The 26,081-nt window shown below is 47.5% G+C and overlaps 1 protein-coding gene across 2 annotated transcripts in view; it reads left to right on the plus strand.

Annotated features, from left to right (window-relative positions):
* Positions 1 to 26,081, plus strand: part of LG08H10orf90 (linkage group 08 C10orf90 homolog) — a 367,755-nt gene that overhangs the window by 143,736 nt on the left and 197,938 nt on the right. For both annotated transcript variants that reach the window (XR_012235628.1, XM_073595738.1), the window contains exon 4: positions 11,246 to 11,449. Coding sequence is in view for 1 of the 2 variants with exons in the window: in XM_073595738.1 (XP_073451839.1) it covers positions 11,246 to 11,449 (204 nt within the window). In the remaining variant the exon portion in view is untranslated. The remainder of the gene's footprint in view (positions 1 to 11,245; positions 11,450 to 26,081) is intronic.

Here is a 26,081-nt window from a genome sequence, read left to right on the forward strand (position 1 = left end):
GGCTGTGGTAATTGACCTCACGTTACAGCTGAGCGCAGTGTGAGCTGTTTGCTCCACACTGCCAGAGTGCACCCGCTGGTTGACGCCGGTACTACGGCCCGAAGATGCAACAGTGCCACCAGCAGGAAAGACCTCTTACTGCAGGTCCTAGGTGTTGGAAGACACCTGCTGATGGACACTGGTACTGCGATCCAAGAGACCGATAGCGCCACCAACGGGTAGACCTTCTCATGACAGTACCCCCCCCTAAAGGAGCGGCCTCCGGACGCTCCAACAAGGTGTATCTGTTCAAAGTTCATGGCCTTCAACTGGACAGATGAGGGCACATCAGGCCGGGCATCGGGTACATCAACCTGGACAGTGGGTACTGCTGGCATGTCAGAGTCATTAAGCTGGGCAGCAGACGACAGGAAACACTTGAGCTGGGCAGCGGACGACAGGAAACACTTGAGCTGGGCAGCGGACGACAGGAAACACTTGAGCTGGGCAGCGGACGACAGGAAACACTTGAGCTGGGCAGCGGACGACAGGAAACACTTGAGCTGGGCAGCGGACGACAGGAAACACTTGAGCTGGGCAGCGGACGACAGGAAACACTTGAGCTGGGCAGCGGACGACAGGAACAACTTGAGCTGGGCAGCGGACGACAGGAACAACTTGAGCTGGGCAGCGGACGACAGGAACAACTTGAGCTGGGCAGCGGACGACAGGAACAACTTGAGCTGGGCAGCGGACGACAGGAACAACTTGAGCTGGGCAGCGGACGACAGGAACAACTTGAGCTGGGCAGCGGACGACAGGAAACACTTGAGCTGGGCAGCGGACGACAGGAAACACTTGAGCTGGGCAGCGGACGACAGGAAACACTTGAGCTGGGCAGCGGACGACAGGAAACACTTGAGCTGGGCAGCGGACGACAGGAAACACTTGAGCTGGGCAGCGGACGACAGGAAACACTTGAGCTGGGCAGCGGACGACAGGAAACACTTGAGCTGGGCAGCGGACGACAGGAAACACTTGAGCTGGGCAGCGGACGACAGGAAACACTTGAGCTGGGCAGCGGACGACAGGAAACACTTGAGCTGGGCAGCGGACGACAGGAAACACTTGAGCTGGGCAGCGGACGACAGGAAACACTTGAGCTGGGCAGCGGACGACAGGAAACACTTGAGCTGGGCAGCGGACGACAGGAAACACTTGAGCTGGGCAGCGGACGACAGGAAACACTTGAGCTGGGCAGCGGACGACAGGAAACACTTGAGCTGGGCAGCGGACGACAGGAAACACTTGAGCTGGGCAGCGGACGACAGGAAACACTTGAGCTGGGCAGCGGACGACAGGAAACACTTGAGCTGGGCAGCGGACGACAGGAACAACTTGAGCTGGGCAGCGGACGACAGGAACAACTTGAGCTGGGCAGCGGACGACAGGAACAACTTGAGCTGGGCAGCGGACGACAGGAACAACTTGAGCTGGGCAGCGGACGACAGGAAACACTTGAGCTGGGCAGCGGACGACAGGAAACACTTGAGCTGGGCAGCGGACGACAGGAAACACTTGAGCTGGGCAGCGGACGACAGGAAACACTTGAGCTGGGCAGCGGACGACAGGAAACACTTGAGCTGGGCAGCGGACGACAGGAAACACTTGAGCTGGGCAGCGGACGACAGGAAACACTTGAGCTGGGCAGCGGACGACAGGAAACACTTGAGCTGGGCAGCGGACGACAGGAAACACTTGAGCTGGGCAGCGGACGACAGGAAACACTTGAGCTGGGCAGCGGACGACAGGAAACACTTGAGCTGGGCAGCGGACGACAGGAAACACTTGAGCTGGGCAGCGGACGACAGGAAACACTTGAGCTGGGCAGCGGACGACAGGAAACACTTGAGCTGGGCAGCGGACGACAGGAAACACTTGAGCTGGGCAGCGGACGACAGGAACAACTTGAGCTGGGCAGCAGACGACAGGAACAACTTGAGCTGGGCAGCAGACGACAGGAACAACTTGAGCTGGGCAGCAGACGACAGGAACAACTTGAGCTGGGCAGCAGACGACAGGAACAACTTGAGCTGGGCAGCAGACGACAGGAACAACTTGAGCTGGGCAGCAGACGACAGGAACAAGCCGAGCTGGGCAGCAGACGACAGGAACAAGCCGAGCTGGGCAGCAGACGACAGGAACAAGCCGAGCTGGGCAGCAGACGACAGGAACAAGCCGAGCTGGGCAGCAGGCTCCAGGAACAAGCCGAGCTGGGCAGCAGACGACAGGAACAAGCCGAGCTGGGCAGCAGGCTCCAGGAACAAGCCGAGCTGGGCAGCAGGCTCCGGGTCATCGAGCTGGGCAGCAGGCTCCGGGTCATCGAGCTTGGCAGCAGGCTCCGGGTCATCGAGCTGGGCAGCAGGCTCCGGGTCATCGAGCTGGGCAGCAGGCTCCGGGTCATCGAGCTGGGCAGCAGGCTCCAGGAACAAGCCGAGCTGGGCAGCAGACGACAGGAACAAGCCGAGCTGGGCAGCAGGCTCCAGGAACAAGCCGAGCTGGGCAGCAGGCTCCGGGTCATCGAGCTGGGCAGCAGGCTCCGGGTCATCGAGCTGGGCAGCAGGCTCCGGGTCATCGAGCTGGGCAGCAGGCTCCGGGTCATCGAGCTGGGCAGCAGGCTCCGGGTCATCGAGCTGGGCAGCAGGCTCCGGGTCATCGAGCTGGGCAGCAGGCTCCGGGTCATCGAGCTGGGCAGCAGGCTCCGGGTCATCGAGCTGGGCAGCAGGCTCCGGGTCATCGAGCTGGGCAGCAGGCTCCGGGTCATCGAGCTGGGCAGCAGGCTCCGGGTCATCGAGCTGGGCAGCAGGCTCCGGGTCATCGAGCTGGGCAGCAGGCTCCGGGTCATCGAGCTGGGCAGCAGGCTCCGGGTCATCGAGCTGGGCAGCAGGCTCCGGGTCATCGAGCTGGGCAGCAGGCTCCGGGTCATCGAGCTGGGCAGCAGGCTCCGGGTCATCGAGCTGGGCAGCAGGCTCCGGGTCATCGAGCTGGGCAGCAGGCTCCGGGTCATCGAGCTGGGCAGCAGGCTCCGGGTCATCGAGCTGGGCAGCAGGCTCCGGGTCATCGAGCTGGGCAGCAGGCTCCGGGTCATCGAGCTGGGCAGCAGGCTCCGGGTCATCGAGCTGGGCAGCAGGCTCCGGGTCATCGAGCTGGGCAGCAGGCTCCGGGTCATCGAGCTGGGCAGCAGGCTCCGGGTCATCGAGCTGGGCAGCAGGCTCCGGGTCATCGAGCTGGGCAGCAGGCTCCGGGTCATCGAGCTGGGCAGCAGGCTCCGGGTCATCGAGCTGGGCAGCAAGCTCCGGGTCATCGAGCTGGGCAGCAAGCTCCGGGTCATCGAGCTGGGCAGCAGGCTCTGGAACATTGGGCCGAACAGCGAGCACCGTAAGGGCAGGCCAGATTACAGGCACCGGCTCAGCAAGCTGGGTAACGGACCCTGGCCCAGTGGGCTGGGTAACAGGCCCCGACTCAGCGAGCTGGACACCGGGCACTGGTTCGGCAAGCCGGATAACGGATACTGGCTTGACAGGCCAAGTGACGGACTTCGGTATAGCAGACTGGGTAACGGGCACCAGTTCAGCGGACCGGGTAACGGGCACCGATTCAACAGACTGGGTAACGGGCACCGATTCAGCAAGCTGAGACACGGGCACCAAAACTCCAGGCTGAAACACGGGCACCGAAACTTCAGGCGGGGACACGGGCACCGAAACCTCAGGCTGGGATACCAACATCACGACATCAGGCTGGAAGACAGGTACCAGGATATCAGGCTGGAGGATGGACACATGAAACCGGAAAGCAGGCTCATCAGGCTGAACAGTGGGCACATCAGGCAGAACAACAGGTACATCGGACTGGTCAGTAGTCGCTGGAGCGTCAGACTGGAACATGGACACTGGGATTTTGGGCTGAGCAGCAGGCACTGGGACCTCAAACTGGGCAGCGGACACAGGCATTGGCACAACTGGCTGAGTCGTAAACACTGGCACATCAGGCTGGAAAGCGGACTGGAAAGCCGGCACCGAGACATCAGACCAGGCAGCGGGTGCTGGAACTTTAGACTGGGCAGCAGACACAGGCGCTGGCACATCGGGCAGAACAGCAGGTACATCAGACTGGTCAATAGTCGCTGGGGCGTCAGACTGGAACATGGACACCCCAGACTGGAAGGTGGGCACACCAGACTGGAAGGTGGGCACACCAGACTGGAAGGTGGGCACACCAGACTGGAAGGCAGGGACATCAAGCTGGAAGGCAGGGACCAAGACATCAGGCTGAAAAGCAAGCTTCGGGGCATCAGACTGGGAGGCAGGCGTGAAGACATCAGACTGGGGAGGGGGCACAGACTGAAAAGCGGGCACCGGGACTTCAGGCTGGAAGGCAAGCTTCAAGACATCCGGCTGGAAGGCAGGCATATCGGACTGGATCGCAGGTGCATTAGACTGGAGAGCGGGTGCATCAGACTGGAAGGTGGGCACACCAGACTGGAAGGCAGGGACATCAAACTGGACAGCAGGCACAGGCATTGGCACAACAGGTTGCGTAGAAGACACTGGCGCATCAGGCTCGGTAGCAGGCACTGGTTTGACAGAATCAGGTGGGTTAGTTGGTGTGGAAGCAAGTTGGGTTACTGGCAGGATCGTGTGGGTAGGAAAGAATTTTTGTTTCTTTTTTGGTTTAGCCCGTGCAGTCTTGTATGTAGGTGCAGGGCTGAAAGAAAAGAAAGTAGCTGGATCGAAGGAAGACCAAGGAACTGTAGCTAGAGAGGGGTTTTGTGGGACTGTTACAGGTGGAGGAGAAGAGACAGGTGGATTGAAGGCGGGATAGGTGCTACACTTGGAGACTGGGTAGTAGTATTTGGTAGGGGGTTTGATAAACTGGGCTGTAGCTGAGGTTGCCATAGGCGACGGGGAGATACATTTTTGGGGAGACAGAGGATTAATGGCAGGGCTGGAGTATTGTGGCTTAGCAAAAGACAGGAGATCTGACCATACCTGCAGCACAGGTTGAACAAACGCTGATTCACACATAGCCTGACTAATCAAGGATTGCACTGACTGGATGCAATTAGACAACACTTGCTGTGAACAGTTGGAATAATGTTCCATAAAATAGGCTGGATCATCCTCTAACAACCAAACCAGGGATTCAACTTGGCCATAATTGAAGGGGGGTGAAAAATCATCACTTCCCTCGGGAATGCATGACAGGGCTGGTTTTGCACATAACTGGATCAGGGGCTGAACATCTTCAAAAGACATATACCCCTGATCCACTAGGGAATGAGCTGATCGGATAGTTTCCATCAGCCTGTCACTAGTCCACCCTTTTAAAATCTGGCGACAATATTCACCATCCTCTTCTGCTAGCAGAGAATAATAAAGGATTTCATCGAAATCCATATTAGCAGACCCGATAAACCAGGATGGTTTCCTCAATGCAGCCACGTCTGGTCAGGGATGGCCTTGGTATACTGTCAGAGAATCTAATTGACCAGACTGTGTGGACTGCACAGAGGAAACCCAAAACACATATAAGTGAAATAATGGTGTTTAATAAATAAGTGACAAGTAAAAGAAATATAAACAGTGCAAAACCAACACAACAAACCCACTACAAACAACAATATATACAAGGAAATGGAGATACCGTAATCGTAAACAAAGCCAGGCCAAGGTCATACACAGGGAGATCAAACCAGCAGGACAGGAAGAGGGTGGATGGATGGGATACAGGGCAGGGATCCAAGGTAACCAGGAACAGAGGGGATAGGCTCAGGATAGGGATGGGATCAGATCAGGTCAGGTCAGGACAAGGCAGATGCAGGCTCAAGGTCAAAGTAACAGGCAGCAAGGTTGGCGTGCAGGGAGAGAGAGATACCAAGGCAAGCCTATGAGGGCTTGCTGGGTATTTGTAAGGCTGTGGTAATTGACCTCACGTTACAGCTGAGCGCAGTGTGAGCTGTTTGCTCCACACTGCCAGAGTGCACCCGCTGGTTGACGCCGGTACTACGGCCCGAAGATGCAACAGTGCCACCAGCAGGAAAGACCTCTTACTGCAGGTCCTAGGTGTTGGAAGACACCTGCTGATGGACACTGGTACTGCGATCCAAGAGACCGATAGCGCCACCAACGGGTAGACCTTCTCATGACAGTAACATTGTCAAAGTCTATAATCAAAAGAAGACTTCACAAAAGCAAATACAGAGGGTTCACCACAAGGTGTAAACCATTCATAAGCCTGAAGAATAGAAAAGCCAAATTTGACTTTACCAAAAACATCTAAAAAAGCCAGACCAGTTCTGGAAAAGCATTCTTTGGATGGATGAAACTAAGATTAATCTGTACCAGACTGAGGGGAAGAAAAAAGTGTGGCGAAGGCTTGGAACAGCTCATGATCCAAAGCACTCAACGTCATCTGTAAAACATGGTGGAGGCAGTGTGATGGTATGGGTATGCATGGCTTCCGGTGGGATGAAATCTCCAGTCCTGGGTGCAGAGTGGTGAACAGCCAGTACACTGGTGTGTGCAGGCCTTTTTGTAGAGACGAACATAGTTCTGGGCTCCACCCACAGCAGACAGAGGACATCGCTACCAGGAATCAGCTGCAAATTATGTAAACACAGAGTGTGTATGAAGGCTGTCTGTGAGAGGCAGACAAAGGGCCTAAAGGGTAAGGCCAGAGCAGGAGTGCTGCTTGTATAAGCCTGGAGGCTGAATAAGTATTTTGTTGCATGGGTAAGCCAGGAGGCTGAATTTACCGTTAATTTGTGTTGATAGTGGAAAGCCTCTGCGAGGGAAACCCTTTGAATTTGTTTCTGGAACTTTGTACTTTCTTTAATAAAAGTGGGCCAACAAGCCATTAACCACTTGCCGACCAGCTCGCGCCAATATACATCAGAAGGGCGCATAAAGGCAGATTAACGTATCTGTACGTTGCCCTTAATGAAGTGGTTTGCGGGAGCGCGCCGCGACCTCCGTGAGTGTGATCGCGGGTCCCACGGACTTGATGTCTGCGGGGATACCGTGATCGTCTCATGGAGAGAAAGAACGGGGAAATGTTGATGTAAACAAGCATTTCCCCGTTCTGCCTAGTGACAGGACACTGATCACAGCTCCCTGTAATCGGGAGCGGCGATCAGTGTCGTGTCACACATAGCCCATCTCCCACAGTTAGAATCACTCCCTAGGACACACTTAACCTCTACAGTGCCACCTAGTGGTTAACCCCTTCACTGCCAGTCACATTTACACAGTAATCAGTGCATTTTTAATTGCACTAATCGCTGTATAAATGTGAATGGTCCCAGGATCGCGCCAAAAGTGTCCGATCTGTCCGCCATAATGTCGCAGTCATGATAAAAACGCTGATCGCCGCCATTACTAGTAAAAAAAAAAAATATTAATAAAAATGCCATAAAACTATCCCCTATTTTGTAGACGCTATAACTTTTGCGCAAACCAATCAATAAACGCTTATTGCGATGTAGAAGAATACGTATCGGCCTAAACTGAGGAAAAAAAATGTTTTTTTATATATTTTTTGGGGATATTTATTATAGCAAAAAGTTTAAAAAAATGTGTTTTTTTTCAAAATTGTCGCTATTTTTTTGTTTATAGCGCAAAAAATAAAAACCGCAGAGGTGATCAAATACCACCAAAAGAAAGCTCTATTTGTGGGGAAAAAAGGACGCCAATTCTGTTTGGGAGCCACGTCGCACGACCGTGCAATTGTCAGTTAAAGTGACGCAGTGCCGAATCGCAAAAAGTGCTCTGGTCTTTGGGCAGCCAAATGGTCCGAGGCTTAAGTGGTTAAAGTGTTACTAAACCCAGGACCTGCATTCACTATATCTGGTCTCCCGCAGTACACAGAACATGGAAATGCAATTATATTAATAATAATAAACTTCTAAATACCTTTTTTCATCAGCAGTTAGAGCAGTCTTGTGACTTCTATTAGTGTCTGGTTAAAGCTTGTAGGAGGAGTTTTCATTCTGCTCTGACTGTCCTATAAGGATGCATGGCCCCTGACCCTCTGTCTGGACAGTGTTTATTGGCCCTGTGCTGATCACATGCACTCGCCCAAGAAATAAAGAAACCTCTCTAGCAATACACACCAAACTGAGCAGAATCTCTAAAGTGCAACTGACATTAGTATTGACCACATCCTTAAACCCCGTAGGGGTGGTGAGAAGGCCAGATTCTTACTCCAATACAATTCCTTTCACATTCAAACTTTACAGACTATGAGGATCCAAGGGCACTAACCATGAATTTGCTACCCACATGTTTTTACCTGAATAATAATCATCCTGCATTATAGAGCCTCCACTTTCAGTTATTTTGTTCCATTTACTTCTTACTGTATGAAAACATGGTTTGCCTATAGGTTAATGTAGTCTGCAGTCTAGTTACGCTAAATTGTTTTATTCCCTTCTCTATATTAGTTGTAGATAGAGCCTACTGGGAAAAGTCAACCCCTGGTTTCCTATATGTTTTGGTTCAACAGTGAGCTCTCCTTGCCATAAATCTAAACTTTATTTCTGTCCACTAAAGCTTGTTTCCCCCCATACAGTGCCTTGAAAAAGTATTCATGTCCCTTGAAATTTTCCACATTTTGTCATGTTACAACCAAAAACTTAAATGTATTTTATTGGGATTTTATGTGATAGACCAACACAAAGTGACACATAACTGTGAAGTGGAAGGAAAATGATAAATGGTTTTCAAAATTTTTTTACAAATAAATATGTGAAAAGTGTGGCATACATTTGTATTCAGCCCCCTTTACGCTGATACCCCTAACTAAAATCTAGTGGAACCAATTGCCTTCAGAAGTCACCTGTGTGTAATTTAATCTCAGTATAAATACAGCTGTTTGATGAAGCACCCAGAGGTTTGTTAGAGAACCTTATGCTACTTTCAAAATGGGGTGGGGTGGGGGGGACGTTAATGGTAAAGCGCCACTAGTTTTAGCAGCGCTTTACCGCTGTTATATATGTTTATACATGTTATATTTATGTTTTTGGCCGCTAGCGGGGCACTTTTAACCCCTGATAGCGGGCGAATAAAAGGTTAAAAGCGCCCGCAAAGCACCGCTGCCAAAGCTCTTTGCAGGCACTTTGGCAGTGCTGCCCATTGATTTCAATGACAGGGGCGATTTAGGAGCAGTGTATACACCACTCCTGCACTGCTCGAAAGATGCTGCTTGCAGGACTTTTTTTCCCGTCCTGCAAGCCCCCCTGTCCCAGTGTGAAAGCACTCGGGCTTTCACACTGGGGAGGAATGAGAGGCGCTTTTTGGTCGCTTTACTGGCGCTAGTTTTCATGCTAAAATGCCTGAAAAGCACCCCAGTGTGAAAGGGTTCTTAGTGAACGAACAATATCATGAAGGCCAAGGAACACACCAGACAGGTAAAGGATAAAGTTGTGAAAAGGTTTAAAGCAGAGTTAGGTTATAAAAAAAATATCTCAAGCTTTGAACAATTCACAGAGCACTGTTCAATCCATCATCTGAAAATGGAATGAGTATGGCACAACTGCAAACCTACCAAGACATGGCCGTCCACCTAAACTGACTGGCTGGGCAAGGAGTTCATTAATCAGAGGAGCAGCCTAGAGGCCCATGGTAACTGTGGAGGAGCTGCAGAGATCCAAAGCTTAGGAGGGAGAATCTGTCCACAGGACAACTATTAGTCGTGCTCTCCACAAATCTGGCCTTTATGGAAGAGTGTCAAGGAGAAAGCCATTGTTGAAAGAAATCCACAAGGAGTCGCGTTTGCAGTTTGCAAGAAGCCATGTGGGGGACACAGCAAACATGTGGAAGAAGGTGCTCTGGTCAGATGAGACCAAAATAGAACTTTTTGACCTAAAAGCAAAACGATATGTGTGGCAGAAAACTAACACTGCACATCACCCTGAACACGCCATCCCCACCATGAAACATGATGGTGGCAGCATCATGTTGTGGGGATGCTTTTCTTCAGCAGGGACAGGGAAGCTGGTCAGAGTTGATGGAAAGATGGATGGAGCCAAATACCGGGCAATCTTAGAAGAAAACCTGTTAAGAGTCTGCAAAAGACTTGAGACTGGGGCAGAGGTTCACCTTCCAGCAGGACAACGACCCTAAACATACAGCCAGAGCTACAATGGAATGGTTTAGATCAAAGGATATTCATGTTTTAGAATGGCCCAGTCAAAGTCCAGACCTAAATCCACTTGAGAATCTGTGGCAAGACTTGAAAATTGCTATTCACAGACGCTCTCCATCCAATCTGACAGAGCTTGAGATATTTTGCACAGAAGAATGGGCAAAAATGTCCCTCTCTAGATGTGCAAAGCTGGTAGAGACATTCCCAAAAAGACCTGCAGCTGTAAATGCAGTGAAAGGTGGTTCTACAAAGTATTAACTCAGGGGGGGGCTGAATACAAATGCCCGCCACACTTTTCAGTTATTTATTTTGTAAAAAATTTTGAAAACCATTTATCAATTTACTTCCACTTCACAATTATGTGCCACTTTGTATTGGTCTATCACATAAAATTCCAATAAAATACATTTACGTTTTTGGTTGTAACATGACAAAACGTGGAAAATTTCAAGGGGTATGGATACTTTTTCAAGGCACTGTATTTGTGTCCTAACGCCTTCCTCTTATATTTGTGTGTCTTAATGCCTCCTGTTACATTATCCATAATGTAAAGCAAAAAAATCCAGCAGGCTGAATGGAAGCCTTCATGATGGGCACAACAGGTATGCTGACCCTTGAACTCCATTTCAGAGATCCCATCAATAGAGTCCCTGGGAGACAAGTGAAACTGGTGGTGATTTAACTCTTTAGCATTTACAAAAAAACAAAAAAAAAATAGTTTTTATTGGAATGACCTTTTAAACCAATTTAGTATGAGAATGTTCTAAGCATTCATGAACATCACAAATAAGCAGAGATACAACCGTCCCTGTGTAGTAAATCTAGGAACCTACAATGTACTATTGACAGGGTCCATGCCTGTAGCACAGAGCTGGTACATTTATCCACATCATCTGATTAAAAAAAAAAAAACATTCACACTACAGTATTTACACAGAAGATATGCTAAATCCTGTGTTCCTCCAGTGTGATAATAAGGGCAGATTCATATCCCTCCACATATAAAAACACTTTCTTTTACAGCCTCACTAAGACTAACCATAAACTTTTATTTCTTCAGCCTTTGGTTTGTCGCAGACACTCAAGCAGGATTCCCATCCAGTTTGTGAGATTTATTTGCAAAAGGACTGCCCGCCAAAGGACGCCAGTAACCTTGGGCCAAAGAGGCCAACCGTAACAACATTTAACTTCATATTTGGGAAACAAATTACAAACCTAGAGCACAATAAACAGAACTTGCACAAGGAAAAGATCCTAGTTAAAGGTAAGATGCTAAACTATATTTTGTTATTAAAGTGATATTAAAAGTTACATTTTTTTTAATTAATTAAAATAACAAACATATTATACTTATCTTCTCTTTGCAATGGTTTTGCACAGAGCAACCTTGATCCTCCTCTTTTCGGGTCCCCCCGCCGGTGCTTCTTGCTCTCCCCCTTCCCCGCTGAGTGCCCCCAAAGGAAACCGCTTCCCATGGGAGCACTCATTCGTTGTCGCTTCTGAGCTGGGCTGAGTCAACAGTGGGCAGAGTGCACAGCGCTATACCAAGATCGGGCTCAGGTGAGTAGTTAGGGGGGCTGCGGGAGGAGCTGCACTTAAAGTGGTTGTAAACCCACTTTGAAAAAAACCCAAAAAACTAACACCTGCATGACAAAGGCATAATGAGCTAGTATGCATAGCATACTAGCTCATTATGTAATACTCACCTGAGATCGAAACTGCGGTGCCCGTACACAGCACTGGCTGGCTACTTCCGGGTATTGTGGCTACGGCACTGTGATTGGCCGGAGCCAATGATGTCACTCCCGCGCATGTGCACGGGAGCCGACAGTAACGGCACAGTCTAACTGAAGCAACGGCACGTACGTGCCGTTGCTTCAGTTTGCATGCGCCGATGACATCGGAACGTGCAAATACAGGGGATATCTCCTTAACCGTGCAGGTATAGGAGATATCCTGGGTAGCTACAGGTAAGCCTTATTATAAGCTTACCTGTAGCAAAAAGTGGTCTGTAAGGTTTTTTTTTTACCGTAATGCAGAGAATGCATCAAGGTTAAAAAAAACTTTTACCTTTATAACCACTTTAAAGGAAACCTGCACTAAGAGTAAAATAAGGAATGCCACTACTGATCTCCCTATAAAAATGCTAGTTGCCTGGTTGTCTGTTGCTTCAATGCTTCCTGTCCATGACATGGAATAAGTTAGCGGCAATAGTGAAATGCAGAAGGCCTGAATACTTGTTCTTGTTTAGTAATTCAGAAAAGATTCAAGAAAGATGATCATTATGACATACAGAAAAGAGGCATTTCTTTCTTCAAAAGTAGTCAGCGGCAGCCCCTCTATATTTACAATACAGGTTTCTCATTACCATTATACCCTAAACCAGAAAAAAAAATGCTTTTTATTTATTGTATTGATGATCACTATTGAATGTTCTGAAGATTTTAGCCTTTAATAGTCATCTGCACAGTATGACATCAACCATTTCCTAAAAAGAAGTAACATTAACATTAACATTTGCAGTGACTTTACTTTGTGTACTGTATATGTCTGTGCAGAATTTATATATATATGCTTATGTCGATACGGAACTTAGGGAATTGCCATTTATGTCTTGTTTTGCTCTGAGCTGCAACTGAAGGCAAAATGAAGCACCCAACTGACAGCTGGTGGTTTCCTCCTTTAGAAATACTGGAAAGCAAGTCTGCTATGTGTTGAAAAATAGTGTATATTGGTAATAGCTAAGCCACATTGAAGTGGTTGTAAACCTAGTTAAACCACTTGTACCTACAAACAAGCCTTTAATAAGGCTTACCTGAAGGTACTGTAAATATTTCCTAAACGGTTTAGGAGATATTTACCATATACGCTTGCGCCAAAGTCATTGGCGCATGCGCACTGAAGAAACTGCCTGCTCGTGTCATTTCTTCAGGGCCTGTGCATTGATCGGCGACTCCCGCGCGCATGCGCCGGAGTGACCTCATCGCAGCTCCGGCCAATCAATGCTTCGGAGCCCGCGATCCCGAAAATAACTCCGGGAGACATGTCGCCGGTCACAGCGGTGTGCGGGGGCTGCTGCAACAGCTTCGATCTAAGGTAAGTATTTCATAATGAGCTAGAATGCGATGCCTTTGTCTTACAGGGTTTGTTTTTTTTCATTTAATTTAATTTTTTTAGTTTTACAACTACTCTAAAGTGTTTGCAAAACCAAACAATATACTTCTTTTTACCCCCCTTGGTCTTTTTACTCCACCTGGTCTGTCAAATATACTATTAAAAGTGTTTTTATATCTGTTTACTAAATGCACAAAAATACCAGATAATCATGTCAGAAAACATGTGAGCTGAAAAGGTCCTGTGCTCTCTGTCTCTGCTAACTGTTATCAGTTAAGCCTGGTACACACCATAAGTCCTCTGTGTTTTGGATGCTAGTCTCAAATTACCACTTGCTTATTGGGCACTTAAACCCCCTTCCTTCCCAGACCAATTTTCAGCTTTCAGGGCTGTCATTTGAATGACAATTGCGCAGTCATGCTACAGTTTACCCAAATAAAATTTTTATCATTTTTTTTTTTTACACAGATAGAGCTTTCTTTTGGTGGTATTTAATTGCTGCTGTTTTTTTTTTTTGAATTTTTTTCTAAATAAAACAAAAAGGGACCGAAATTTTGAAAAAAAAAAAACACAAAACTGTTTCATAGTCTGTTATAAAATTTTGAAAACAGGTAATTTTTCTCCTTCACTGATGTGCGCTGATGAAGCTGCACTGATGAGCACTGATAGGCTGCGCTGATGGGCACTGATAGGTGGCACTGATGGGCACTGATAAGGCGGCACTAATGGGCACTGATAAGCACTGATGAGGCGGCACTGATACGTGGCACTGATGGGTGGCACTGATGGTTGGCACTGATGGGCACTGTGGTTGGCACTGATGGGTGGCACTGAGGGGCACTAATAGGTGGCACTGATAAGTGGCACTGATAGGTGGCACTGATGGGCACTGATGGGTGGCACTGATGGGCACTGGTAGGTACTGGTAGGTGACACTGATAGGCAGCACTGATCTGCGGCACTGATTATTAGACACTGATGGGCATTGAATGGCAGCACTGATGGGCATTGATGGGTGGCACTGTGGACACTGGTAGGTGGCACTGGTGGGTACTGATAGGTGGCACTGGTAGGTGGCACAGTGGGCACTGGCAGGTGACACTGATGGGCACAACCGCGGCTTTCTGAGTGAGGGAACGATGTCCCTCTGACAAAAGCTGGTGATCGGCTTTTTTCTCCCCTCACGCTGACAAAAAAAATCGATTACCGAGCTTATGTTTACATCACGTGATCAGCTGATCATGTGGTAAGGGACCGGGATTGACCCCTTACTCGGATCTGTGATCAGCTGAGTCTGGCGGGCATTTGTATTCAGCCCCCCCCCCTGAGTTAATACTTTGTAGAACCACCTTTCACTGCATTTACAGTCGTGCAGGCTGCGCTTGCTCGGGAGGATGTTCATAGACGCCCTCCCAGCAATTAAGGCCGACGATGCAGCCGTCTTTCGGCTATAGTGCAGGCGGCAAGTAGTCAAAAACAAGTAGGTTACTAAAGTTACAAAAATTCTAAAGTGATGTAATGCATTCTCTGTTGTATTGTAATGTATTCTTTCATTGCATGGTCTTGGTCACGATTTTTATATTATACAGAAATCTCTCGTTCTGTTATTGTACAAGAACATTTTTTATGCTTGTCCCTTCGGATATTTTCACATGAACTGTCGTGATTGGCTCCCTAAAGCTGTGTACTAATGATCGGATTATCAGACAATCGCTCCAAAAGTAGCATTTTTTTTCTCATCATGTGTACTAGTTATTAGCATTGTTTTTAGTTCTCTTCTTCAAAAATGAAGACAGTTAATTTCCCCTGCAGGGATAATAAAAAGCTGACACAGGGTTCTGCCTGTTCCCAGCTCTAAGGTTTGGCTTTAGATACATACGTTTTCATAATTACTTGAGACTTTTGTGACATGTGTGAATTAAGAGGTATATTTAAAACCTACTTTATTAAAATTTGTACAGAATGTCCTGCCTTTTTTATTATATCTTATGTGCATCATAGTTAGGGTTAAAAAAAAAACAATTATCAATTTGTTTAATTTGGCAAATTTTAGATATTACATATAAATATTTTTATTATTACTTTTTACAACCAGCAAAACTGAGCTAATGTTATAGAAAAAAAAAACAGTTTACAGAGCTGGATAAGCTGAAGTTCATATTATGCACAAAGATGAATTAGTGAAGCGATTCAAGTGATTCATGTGAAATCAAAACTGCCCTCAAACCACTTGGTTTTCCTGTGGTTATGTGGTTATTGCCCCATGTGGGGTAATGCTAACTGAACATTAGGGTGCAAACACAGAAGAAAGTACTGCTAGTCATACACCAATGGAATTTTGTTTTACTGTAGAAATAATGAAGAAACTCCTGCGCTGTCAGAAATACCTATGCTAAGGGGCACTGCTGCAACACCTAAATGGCTGATCCAAACAGAGAAAAGTGGTGTGAATAAAGTAAGTGGTGATTGCGCTGTGATAAGAGGGGAAGGGAGGAGGAGGAAGGGGAAGGGGCTAGCTCAAATGTATAGAGAGGTGAATGAAAAATGAAAAAATTATACAAAATATAAAGGTATAATGAGCATGAGGGCTAGTATCATACTAGCACATAAAAAATAACATGTAAATACTGAAACAGAAGAAAAGAAAATTCTCAGTGCAAAAGGGCTAGTACCATACTAGCACATATGTGGTAACTCAGCAAATACTTATCAAAAGAAAAATCTCAGTGCAAAAGGGCTAGTACCATACTAGCACATATGTGGTAACTCGGCAAATACTTATCAAAAGAAAAAACTCAGTGTAAAAGGGCTAGTATCATACTAGCACATATTTAGTAACTCAGCAAATACTTAGTGGTGACTCCAAGTAAATAAATAAATGGTGAACAGTCCCACCACCTTGTAGTACAAAGTGCTCAAACAATGAGTCATCAGTTCCAAAAGGCAAAATGAAAAAATTATACAAAATATAAAAGTGTGATGAAATGTAATAAAGTGCAGTCTAATGAGCACTAAATCCGAATTAACTGAAGAAACAAAATAGCCTAAAACGTATAAAAAGCTATGAAATGCGTGACAAATACAGTGTGGGTACAAAAAAATTAACAAAATAAAATATATAAATCAAACAAAGTCCATGTGCATGAGGGCTAGTGTCATACTAGCACATAAAAATATTGTAAATACTGACACAAAAGAAAAGAAAAAATCTCAGTGCAAAAGGGCTAGTATTATACTAGCACATATGTGGTAACTCAGCAAATACTTATTGGTGACTCCAAGAAAAATAAATAAATGGTGAACAGTCCCACCACCTTGTAGTACAAAGTGCTCAATGAGTTATCAGTTCCAAAAAGGCAAGTCCACAATCCACAGGAAAGGGAAACAAAGTCTTCAGTGGGGACACCTCTGTGCTCGCAAGCAGCTCACCTTACTGCTGCAAGACAACAGCTTGTAATCCAGTAACAAATCACCAGCAAGCAAGGGTCCCATCCAGTAGTTCAGGCAATTCAGGTGGTGGGTGTGCAGGATGGTATATAAAAAACATAAGCAGACAGTATATAGTATAATTCCGTGGCGGCCAAAGTGGAAAAAGGGACAGGACACAGAAGGGGGATGCACGATCCTCTGATGAAGTCACGTGATGTGACGATACGCGTGAGGTTTGGAGCACAGGAACTGTCACAGACTGATGATAGGATACGAGCTTGGCGCTCGTGGATGTTTTTTACTATAGCCTTCTGCTAAATGTAAGTGTACCATGTTGTTTTTAACCTAATAAACTGATTTATATACGGGATCACGCTATGTGCACTCTTTTCCAATACTCCACATTAGGGATGAGCTTCGTGTTCGAGTCGAACCCATGTTCGACTCGAACATCGGCTGTTCGATCGTTCGTCGAATTGCGAACGATATGGGCCGTTCGCGCCAAATTCGTGTGGCGCGTCACGGCCCATAATTCACTGCGGCATCGCAGTGCATTGCTTGGTGATGATTGGCCAAGCATGCACTATGACCCGCATGCTTGGCCAATCACAGCGCCGTCAGTAGAGAGAGCTGTAATTGGCCAAAGCCAGGGTGGCTTTGGCCAATTATGGCTCAGGGGATTTAGTACACACCCCACACTATATAAGGCCGCCTGCACGGCGGCCCTGTGTAGTGTGTGTTCCGGTGTGCTGAAAGATAGAGAGAGAGAGAGACAGTGTCATTTGATTTGAGTTAGATAGATTAGGCAGAACAGTCAGTCAGTTAGCTGCACTTACAGTGTATTGTGTATATATATGCATCCCAGGTGTTGCATATATATATATATATACACTGTATTCAGTTTAGCTAGATCCGTTCCTGTTATCTTCTATCTAGACTATTTACATTTAATGCAGTGCGTCCTGCTCACAGTGTTCAGCTAGATCCGTTCCTGCTATTTACATTTAGTGCAGTGCGTCCTGCTCACAGTGTTCAGCTAGATCCGTTCCTGTTATCTTCTAGACTATTTACATTTAGTGCAGTGCGTCCTGCTCACAGTGTTCAGCTAGATCCGTTCCTGCAATTTACATTTAGTGCAGTACGTCCGCTCACAGTGTTCAGCTAGATCCGTTCCTGCTATTTACATTTAGTGCAGTGCGTCCTGCTCACAGTGTTCAGCTAGATCCGTTCCTGTTATTTACATTTAGTGCAGTGCGTCCTGCTCACAGTGTTCAGCTAGATCCGTTCCTGCTATTTACATTTAGTGCAGTGCGTCCTGCTCACAGTGTTCAGCTAGATCCGTTCCTGCTATTTACATTTAGTGCAGTGCGTCCTGCTCACAGTGTTCAGCTAGATCCGTTCCTGCTATTTACATTTAGTGCAGTGCGTCCTGCTCACAGTGTTCAGCTAGATCCGTTCCTGTTATCTTCTAGACTATTTACATTTAGTGCAGTGCGTCCTGCTCACAGTGTTCAGCTAGATCCGTTCCTGTTATTTACATTTAGTGCAGTGCGTCCTGCTCACAGTGTTCAGCTAGATCCGTTCCTGCTATTTACATTTAGTGCAGTGCGTCCTGCTCACAGTGTTCAGCTAGAGCCGTTCCTGCTATTTACATTTAGTGCAGTGCGTCCTGCTCACAGTGTTCAGCTAGATCCGTTCCTGTTATCTTCTAGACTATTTACATTTAGTGCAGTGCGTCCTGCTCACAGTGTTCAGCTAGATCCGTTCCTGTTATTTACATTTAGTGCAGTGCGTCCTGCTCACAGTGTTCAGCTAGATCCGTTCCTGCTATTTACATTTAGTGCAGTGCGTCCTGCTCACAGTGTTCAGCTAGAGCCGTTCCTGCTATTTACATTTAGTGCAGTGCGTCCTGCTCACAGTGTTCAGCTAGATCCGTTCCTGTTATCTTCTAGACTATTTACATTTAGTGCAGTGCGTCCTGCTCACAGTGTTCAGCTAGATCCGTTCCTGCTATTTACATTTAGTGCAGTGCGTCCTGCTCACAGTGTTCAGCTAGATCCGTTCCTGCTATTTACATTTAGTGCAGTGCGTCCTGCTCACAGTGTTCAGCTAGATCCGTTCCTGCTATTTACATTTAGTGCAGTGCGTCCTGCTCACAGTGTTCAGCTAGATCCGTTCCTGTTATCTTCTAGACTATTTACATTTAATGCAGTGCGTCCTGCTCACAGTGTTCAGCTAGATCAGTTCCTGTTATTTACATTTAGTGCAGTGCGTCCTGCTCACAGTGTTCAGCTAGATCCGTTCCTGCTATTTACATTTAGTGCAGTGCGTCCTGCTCACAGTGTTCAGCTAGAGCCGTTCCTGCTATTTACATTTAGTGCAGTGCGTCCTGCTCACAGTGTTCAGCTAGATCCGTTCCTGTTATCTTCTAGACTATTTACATTTAGTGCAGTGCGTCCTGCTCACAGTGTTCAGCTAGATCCGTTCCTGTTATCTTCCTACTGACAGGCAGGCTTGTCTGGTTACAGTATATAAAGCTACCTGAAGAAAATTACAGGTGTTCTATTTGATCCTATTAGTACCACGGTCAGGCAGCTAGACTATTTACATTTAGTACAGTGCGTCCTGCTCACAGTGTACAGCTAGATCCGTTCCTGTTATCTTCCTACTGACAGGCAGGCTTGTCTGGTTACAGTATATAAAGCTACCTGAAGAAAATTACAGGTGTTCTATTTGATCCTATTAGTACCACGGTCAGGCAGCTAGACTATTTACATTTAGTACAGTGCGTCCTGCTCACAGTGTTCAGCTAGATCCGTTCCTGTTATCTTCCTACTGACAGGCAGGCTTGTCTGGTTACAGTATATAAAGCTACCTGAAGAAAATTACAGGTGTTCTATCCCAGCTTAGTGCAGCTACAGGCCATTAGTATGTCTGGAAGGCCAAGAAGGAGAGGCAGACAGTCACAAACCAATAAGAGAGGGCAAGCAGGCTCTGTGTCTAGTGCTGGTCGTGGAGACGGTGCATCCTCATCAGCACGTGGCCATTGGACACGCTTGGCCTTTTTTTCGGCAGCTGGCCGTGTTGAGCCGCAACATGCGGAAGACTTGGTCGAGTGGATGACCAAGCCGTCCTCATCCTCCTCATCCTCTCTCACCCATGCCCAGGGTGCTTTGTCTGGCAAAGCAGCGGCCTCTTCCCTCAGCTCAATGTCATCAGTGACTCCTTCCCTAGCTCCACCATGTCCTCATGAGGATTCCCTCGAACTGTTTGACCACAGTGTTGGGTACATGCTCCAGGAGGATGCCCAGCGTTTGGAAGGCTCTGATGACGATACTGAGCTCGATGAAGGCAGTAACATGAGCACGGACAGAGGGGGTGCCCAAGAAGGACAGCAATCTGGCAGTCATGCTCCCCCTGCTGCAGCATACTGCCAGGTTTGCTCCAGTGATGAGGAGGGAGGGGATGATGAGGTCACTGACTCAACGTGGGTGCCTGATAGGAGAGAGGAGGAGGAGGAGGAGGAGGCGGCGGCACATCACCAACGAGGCAGGATGCCCTCCAGGGGCCAGCCTAAGGGCAGCACATTGACTGCATCACACCCCAAAGCTCCACATGTGCAGGGCGCTGCAGTCTCTGCGCGTTATTCAAAAAGTTCTTTGGTGTGGGCCTTTTTTGAGACGAGTGCATCAGATCGCACCGCTGCTATTTGTAACATATGTCTCAAGCGTATCTCGCGTGGCCAAAACATCTCCCGCTTGGGTACCACATGCTTGACCAGACATATGTTGACCTGCCATGCAGTTCGTTGGCAAGCGTATCTAAAAGACCCACACCAAAGAACAAAGAGGATCTCTCCTTGCTCCTCATCAGCTGAGATTTCCAACCCCACTAGACCTTCAGTCCTCTCTGAGACCTGCAGTGAGAGGAATGAAGGTGTAGAATTAGGTGTGTCACAGCCAAGTACTTGTGGGCAATCTGCTTTTGGTACACCGACGTCAGATTGTACCAGGCAAATTTCCCTGCCCCAGCTGCTGCACCGCCGAAAGAAGTTTGCTCCCAGCCATCCACATGCCCAGCGGTTGAATGCTAGCTTGGCAAAATTGCTAGCACTTCAACTGCTGCCTTTTCAGTTGGTAGACTCTGCCCCCTTCCGTGAGTTTGAGGAATGTGCGGTTCCTCAGTGGCAGGTACCCAAACGCCACTTTTTCTCACGGAAGGCGATTCCGGCTCTCTACCGGCATGTGGAAGGCAATGTCCATGCCTCGCTGGACAGGGCGGTCAGCGGTAAGGTGCATATTACCGCTGACTCATGGTCCAGCAGGCATGGACAGGGACGTTACCTAAGTTTCACGGCGCATTGGGTGACTCTGCTGGCAGCTGGGAAGGATGCAGGACAAGGTGCAGTAGTGTTGGAGGTTGTTCCGCCACCACGCCTCCAAAATGCTGATTGTGACACACCTCTCTCCTCCACCCCCTCCTCTTCTTCTTCCTCCATGGCCTCTTCCTCGGAACCAGCGGTGCTCCGTAGGCGTTCAAGGGGCTACGCAAGTACGCAGGCCAAAAGATGCCATGCGGTGCTTGAGCTGGTGTGCTTGGGGGACAGGAGCCACACTGGGGCAGAGGTTCTGTCAGCTCTGCAGGGGCAGGTTCAGAGGTGGTTGACGCCACGCCAACTTAAGGCAGGAATGGTGGTTTGCGACAATGGCACCAACCTCCTCTCTGCCCTCCGACAGGGACAAATGACCCATGTGCCCTGTTTGGCTCACGTCCTTAACTTGGTGGTGCAGCGGTTCTTGGGCAGGTACCCGGGCTTACAGGATGTCCTGAGGCAGGCCAGGAAAGTCTGTGTGCATTTCCGCCGGTCATATAATGCCAGTGCTCGGCTGACGGACCTCCAAAAGGAGTTTAACCTGCCCAAGAACCGCCTAATCTGTGACATGCCCACCAGGTAGAACTCAACGTTGGCCATGCTGCAGCGGCTGCACACGCAGCAGAGGGCCATCAATGAGTACCTGTGCGACTATGGCACCAGGACAGGGTCAGGGGAGCTTGGTTTTTTTTCCCCACGCCAGTGGGCCATGATCAGGGATGCATGCACTGTCCTGTCACCATTCGAGGAGGCCACGAGGATGGTGAGCAGTGACAGTGCATGCATCAGTGACACTGTCCCCCTTGTCCACCTGTTGGAGCACACGCTGCGTGGAATAATGGACAGGGCACTTGAGGCAGAACAGAGGCAGGAAGAGGAGGACTTCCTTAGCTCTCAAGGCCCCCTTTATCCAGACAGTGTTCCTGCGTGCCCGCCGATCACACAGGAAGAGGACGAGGAGGAAGAGGAGGAGGAGGAGGAGGAAGATTGTGTCAGTATGGAGGTGGAGCCTGGCACTCAGCATCAGCAGCAGTCTTTAAGGGATCAGTCCCAAGAAACACATGGACTTGTACGTGGCTGGGAGGAGGTGGCTGCGGACCATGTCGTTCTTAGTGACCCAGAGGACTCCGGACCGAATGCCTCAGCAAACCTACGCTGCATAGCCTCCCTGATCCTGCAAAGCCTGCGTAAGGATCCTCGTATTCGTGGTATCAAGGAGAAGGACCAATACTGGCTGGCAACCCTCCTTGATCCACGTTACAAGGGTAAGGTTGCGGACCTTATCTTGCCATCGCAGAGGGAGCAGAGGATGAAACATCTTCGGGAGGCCTTGCAGAAAGGTCTGTGCAACACGTTCCCAGAGACTGGGAGGTTACAAACTCCTGTTTCTGGACAACGTGTTGCTGAGGCTTCGGTCAGTCAAAGAAGGAGCGGTGGAGAAGGTGGCCGTCTGACCGATGCGTTCAGACAATTTTTTGGTCCGCAGCCCCAAGGTATGATCGGTTCCAGCAACCATCGCCAGCGTCTGTTTTACATGGTGCAGGAATACCTAGGGGCAAGATCAGACTTGGACACCTTTCCCACCGAAAATCCTCTGGGTTACTGGGTCTTGAGGATGGATCACTGGCCAGAGCTTGCACAGTATGCAATTGAGCTACTGGCCTGTCCTGCATCCAGCGTTCTTTCGGAACGCACATTCAGTGCTGCTGGAGGCGTGGTAACCGATCACAGGGTGCGTCTGTCCACCGACTCGGTCGATCGGCTGACCTTCATAAAAATGAATGAGTCTTGGATCACCACCAGCTACCAAGCACCTGATGCTGATGTAACCGAATAATTTTTTTTGAAATCTCAGATCCCTTCAAAGACTGCCTATGCTGATGCTGAGTGACTATCCCTGAGTAATTATCCTCTTCCTCCTCAATCATCACGCTGATAGCTTGTAAGAACATTTTTGGTTCTGGGCGCCACCACCAGTGCCTAAGGCACAATTTTTCAGCCCCTGTTTAACAGGGGCGTGTAATTACAATTTTTGATGTAATACTTTGCAGCAGGGCTCGTTCCTGCATTCCAACTAGAGTGTCTGTGAGGGGTTGCAGTGTTGTGGCACCAGCACCAGTGCCTAAGGCCCAATTTTTCTGCCCCTGTCTAACAGGGGCGTGTAATTACAATTTTTGATGCAATACTTTGCAGCAGGGCTCGTTCCTGCGTTCCAACTAGAGTGTCTGTGAGGGGTTGCAGTGTTGTGGCACCAGCACCAGTGCCTAAGGCCCAATTTTTCTGCCCCTGTCTAACAGGGGCATGTAATTACAATTTTTGATGCAATACTTTGCAGCAGGGCTCGTTCCTGCGTTCCAACTAGAGTGTCTGTGAGGGGTTGCAGTGTTGTGGCACCAGAACCAGTGCCTAAGGCCCAATTTTTCTGCCCCTGTCTAACAGGGGCGTGTAATTACAATTTTTTAAGCAATACTTTGCAGCAGGGCTCGTTCCTGCGTTCCAACTAGAGTGTCTGTGAGGGGTTGCAGTGTTGTGGCACCAGCACCAGTGCCTAAGGCCTAATTTTTCAGCTCCTGTTCAACAGGGGCATGTAATTACAATTCTTGATCTAATATTTCACAGCAGGGCCCTGTGAGGGCTTACAGTGTTGTGGCCACAGCAACACCTAAGGCCCAAATTTCTGCTGAGTATATAGGGCAGGACCCTACTTTCAAACATCTAACTTACAAACGACTCCTACTTGCAAACGGAAGGAGACAACAGGAAGTGAGATGAAATCTACCCCTAGGAAGGGAAATTCTCTCCTGTAAGAGTTAATATGGGAAAACAATTTCTCCTTTCCACTGATGCTTTCCAATCCTTGTTCCACAAAAAAACCCAAATTTTCAAAAAACATTTTTCATTGGGACAAAAAAGTGAGGTGAAATCTTCTGAAGAGGAGGAAAGACAGCAAAACAAATGTCACAGGGGTGATAACCCTTCCCTATGTTTTCCAAAAAGCTTAGAAAAGATTTTTTGGCTGGAGCTAAACACGTTAAAAATGTTCAAAATTACAAACAGATTCTACTTAACAACAAACCTACAGTCCCTGTCTTGTTTGCACCGCCTGTATACTGCTGTTCAGAGTATATAGGGCCTGGTGGCCCCACACCTTTCCTTATTTTAATTTGGGTGCGGGGTTCCCCTTAATATCCATACAAGACCCAAAGGGCCTGGTAATGGACTGGGGGGTACCCATGCCGTTTGTCTCACTGATTTTCATCCATATTGCCATGACCCGACATGACATTAAACCCGCAAGCAGTTTTAAATGAGATTTTTTCCTTTAAAAATGACATTTGGTGCAGGGACTGTTCTAAACATGGGAAACACGCGTCACTTTACAGGCATACTATAGACACCCCCCAGGTACGATATTTAAAGGAATATTTCACTTTTTTTTTTTTTTACTTTAAGCATCATTAAAATCACTGCTCCCGAAAAAACGGCCGTTTTTAAAAGTTTTTTTTGCATTGATACATGTCCCCTGGGGTAGGACCCGGGTCCCCAAACCCTTTTTAGGACAATACCATGCAAATTAGCCTTTAAAATGAGCACTTTTGATTTCGAACGTTCGAATCCCATAGACGTCAATGGGGTTCTAACGTTCGTGCGAACTTTCGGTCCGTTCGCGGGTTCTGGTGCGAACCGAACCGGGGGGTGTTCGGCTCATCCCTACTCCACATATATGCATCCCATTGTGACGAGCATTGAGGAAATGGGGACGGTTTGAAGACACCCTTTTTGAGGTATACGAACTCGGCGTTCGTTGGATTGACGCCCACACTCATTTTACAAAAGAGAGTGCATCCCCCTTCTGTGTCCTGTCCCTTTTTCCACTTTGGCCGCCACGGAATTATACTATATACTGTCTGCTTATGTTTTTTATATACCATCCTGCACACCCACCACCTGAATTGCCTGAACTACTGGATGGGACCCTTGCTTGCTGGTGATTTGTTACCGGATTACAAGCTGTTGTCTTGCAGCAGTAAGGTGAGCTGCTTGCGAGCACAGAGGTGTCCCCACTGAAGACTTTGTTTCCCTTTCCTGTGGCTTGTGGACTTGCCTTTTTGGAACTGATAACTCATTGAGCACTTTGTACTACAAGGTGGTGGGACTGTTCACCATTTATTTATTTTTCTTGGAGTCACCAATAAGTATTTGCTGAGTTACCACATATGTGCTAGTATGATACTAGCCCTTTTGCACTGAGATTTTTTCTTTTCTTTTGTGTCAGTATTTACAATATTTTTATGTGCTAGTATGACACTAGCCCTCATGCACATGGACTTTGTTTGATTTATATATTTTATTTTGTTAATTTTTTTGTACCCACACTGTATTTGTCACGCATTTCTTAGCTTTTTATACATTTTAGGCTATTTTATTTCTTCAGTTAATTCGGATTTAGTGCTCATTAGACTGCACTTTATTACATTTCATCACACTTTTATATTTTGTATAATTTTTTCATTTTGCCTTTTGGAACTGATGACTCATTGTTTGAGCACTTTGTACTACAAGGTGGTGGGACTGTTCACCATTTATTTATTTACTTGGAGTCACCACTAAGTATTTGCTGAGTTACTACATATGTGCTAGTATGATACTAGCCCTTTTACACTGAGTTTTTTCTTTTGATAAGTATTTGCTGAGTTAGCACATATGTGCTAGTATGGTACTAGCCCTTTTGCACTGAGAATTTTCTTTTCTTCTTTCAGTATTTACATGTTATTTTTTATGTGCTAGTATGATACTAGCCCTCATGCTCATTATACCTTTATATTTTGTATAATTTTTTCATTTTTCATTCACCTCTCTATACATTTGAGCTAGCCCCTTCCCCTTCCTCCTCCTTCCTTCCCCTCTTATCACAGCGCAATCACCACTTACTTTATTCACACCACTTTTGTTTTACTGTAGACTTTCAGAAAAAATCTTT

This window comes from Aquarana catesbeiana, linkage group LG08, assembly GCF_042186555.1.
Source record: "Aquarana catesbeiana isolate 2022-GZ linkage group LG08, ASM4218655v1, whole genome shotgun sequence".
Lineage (NCBI taxonomy): Eukaryota > Metazoa > Chordata > Amphibia > Anura > Ranidae > Aquarana > Aquarana catesbeiana.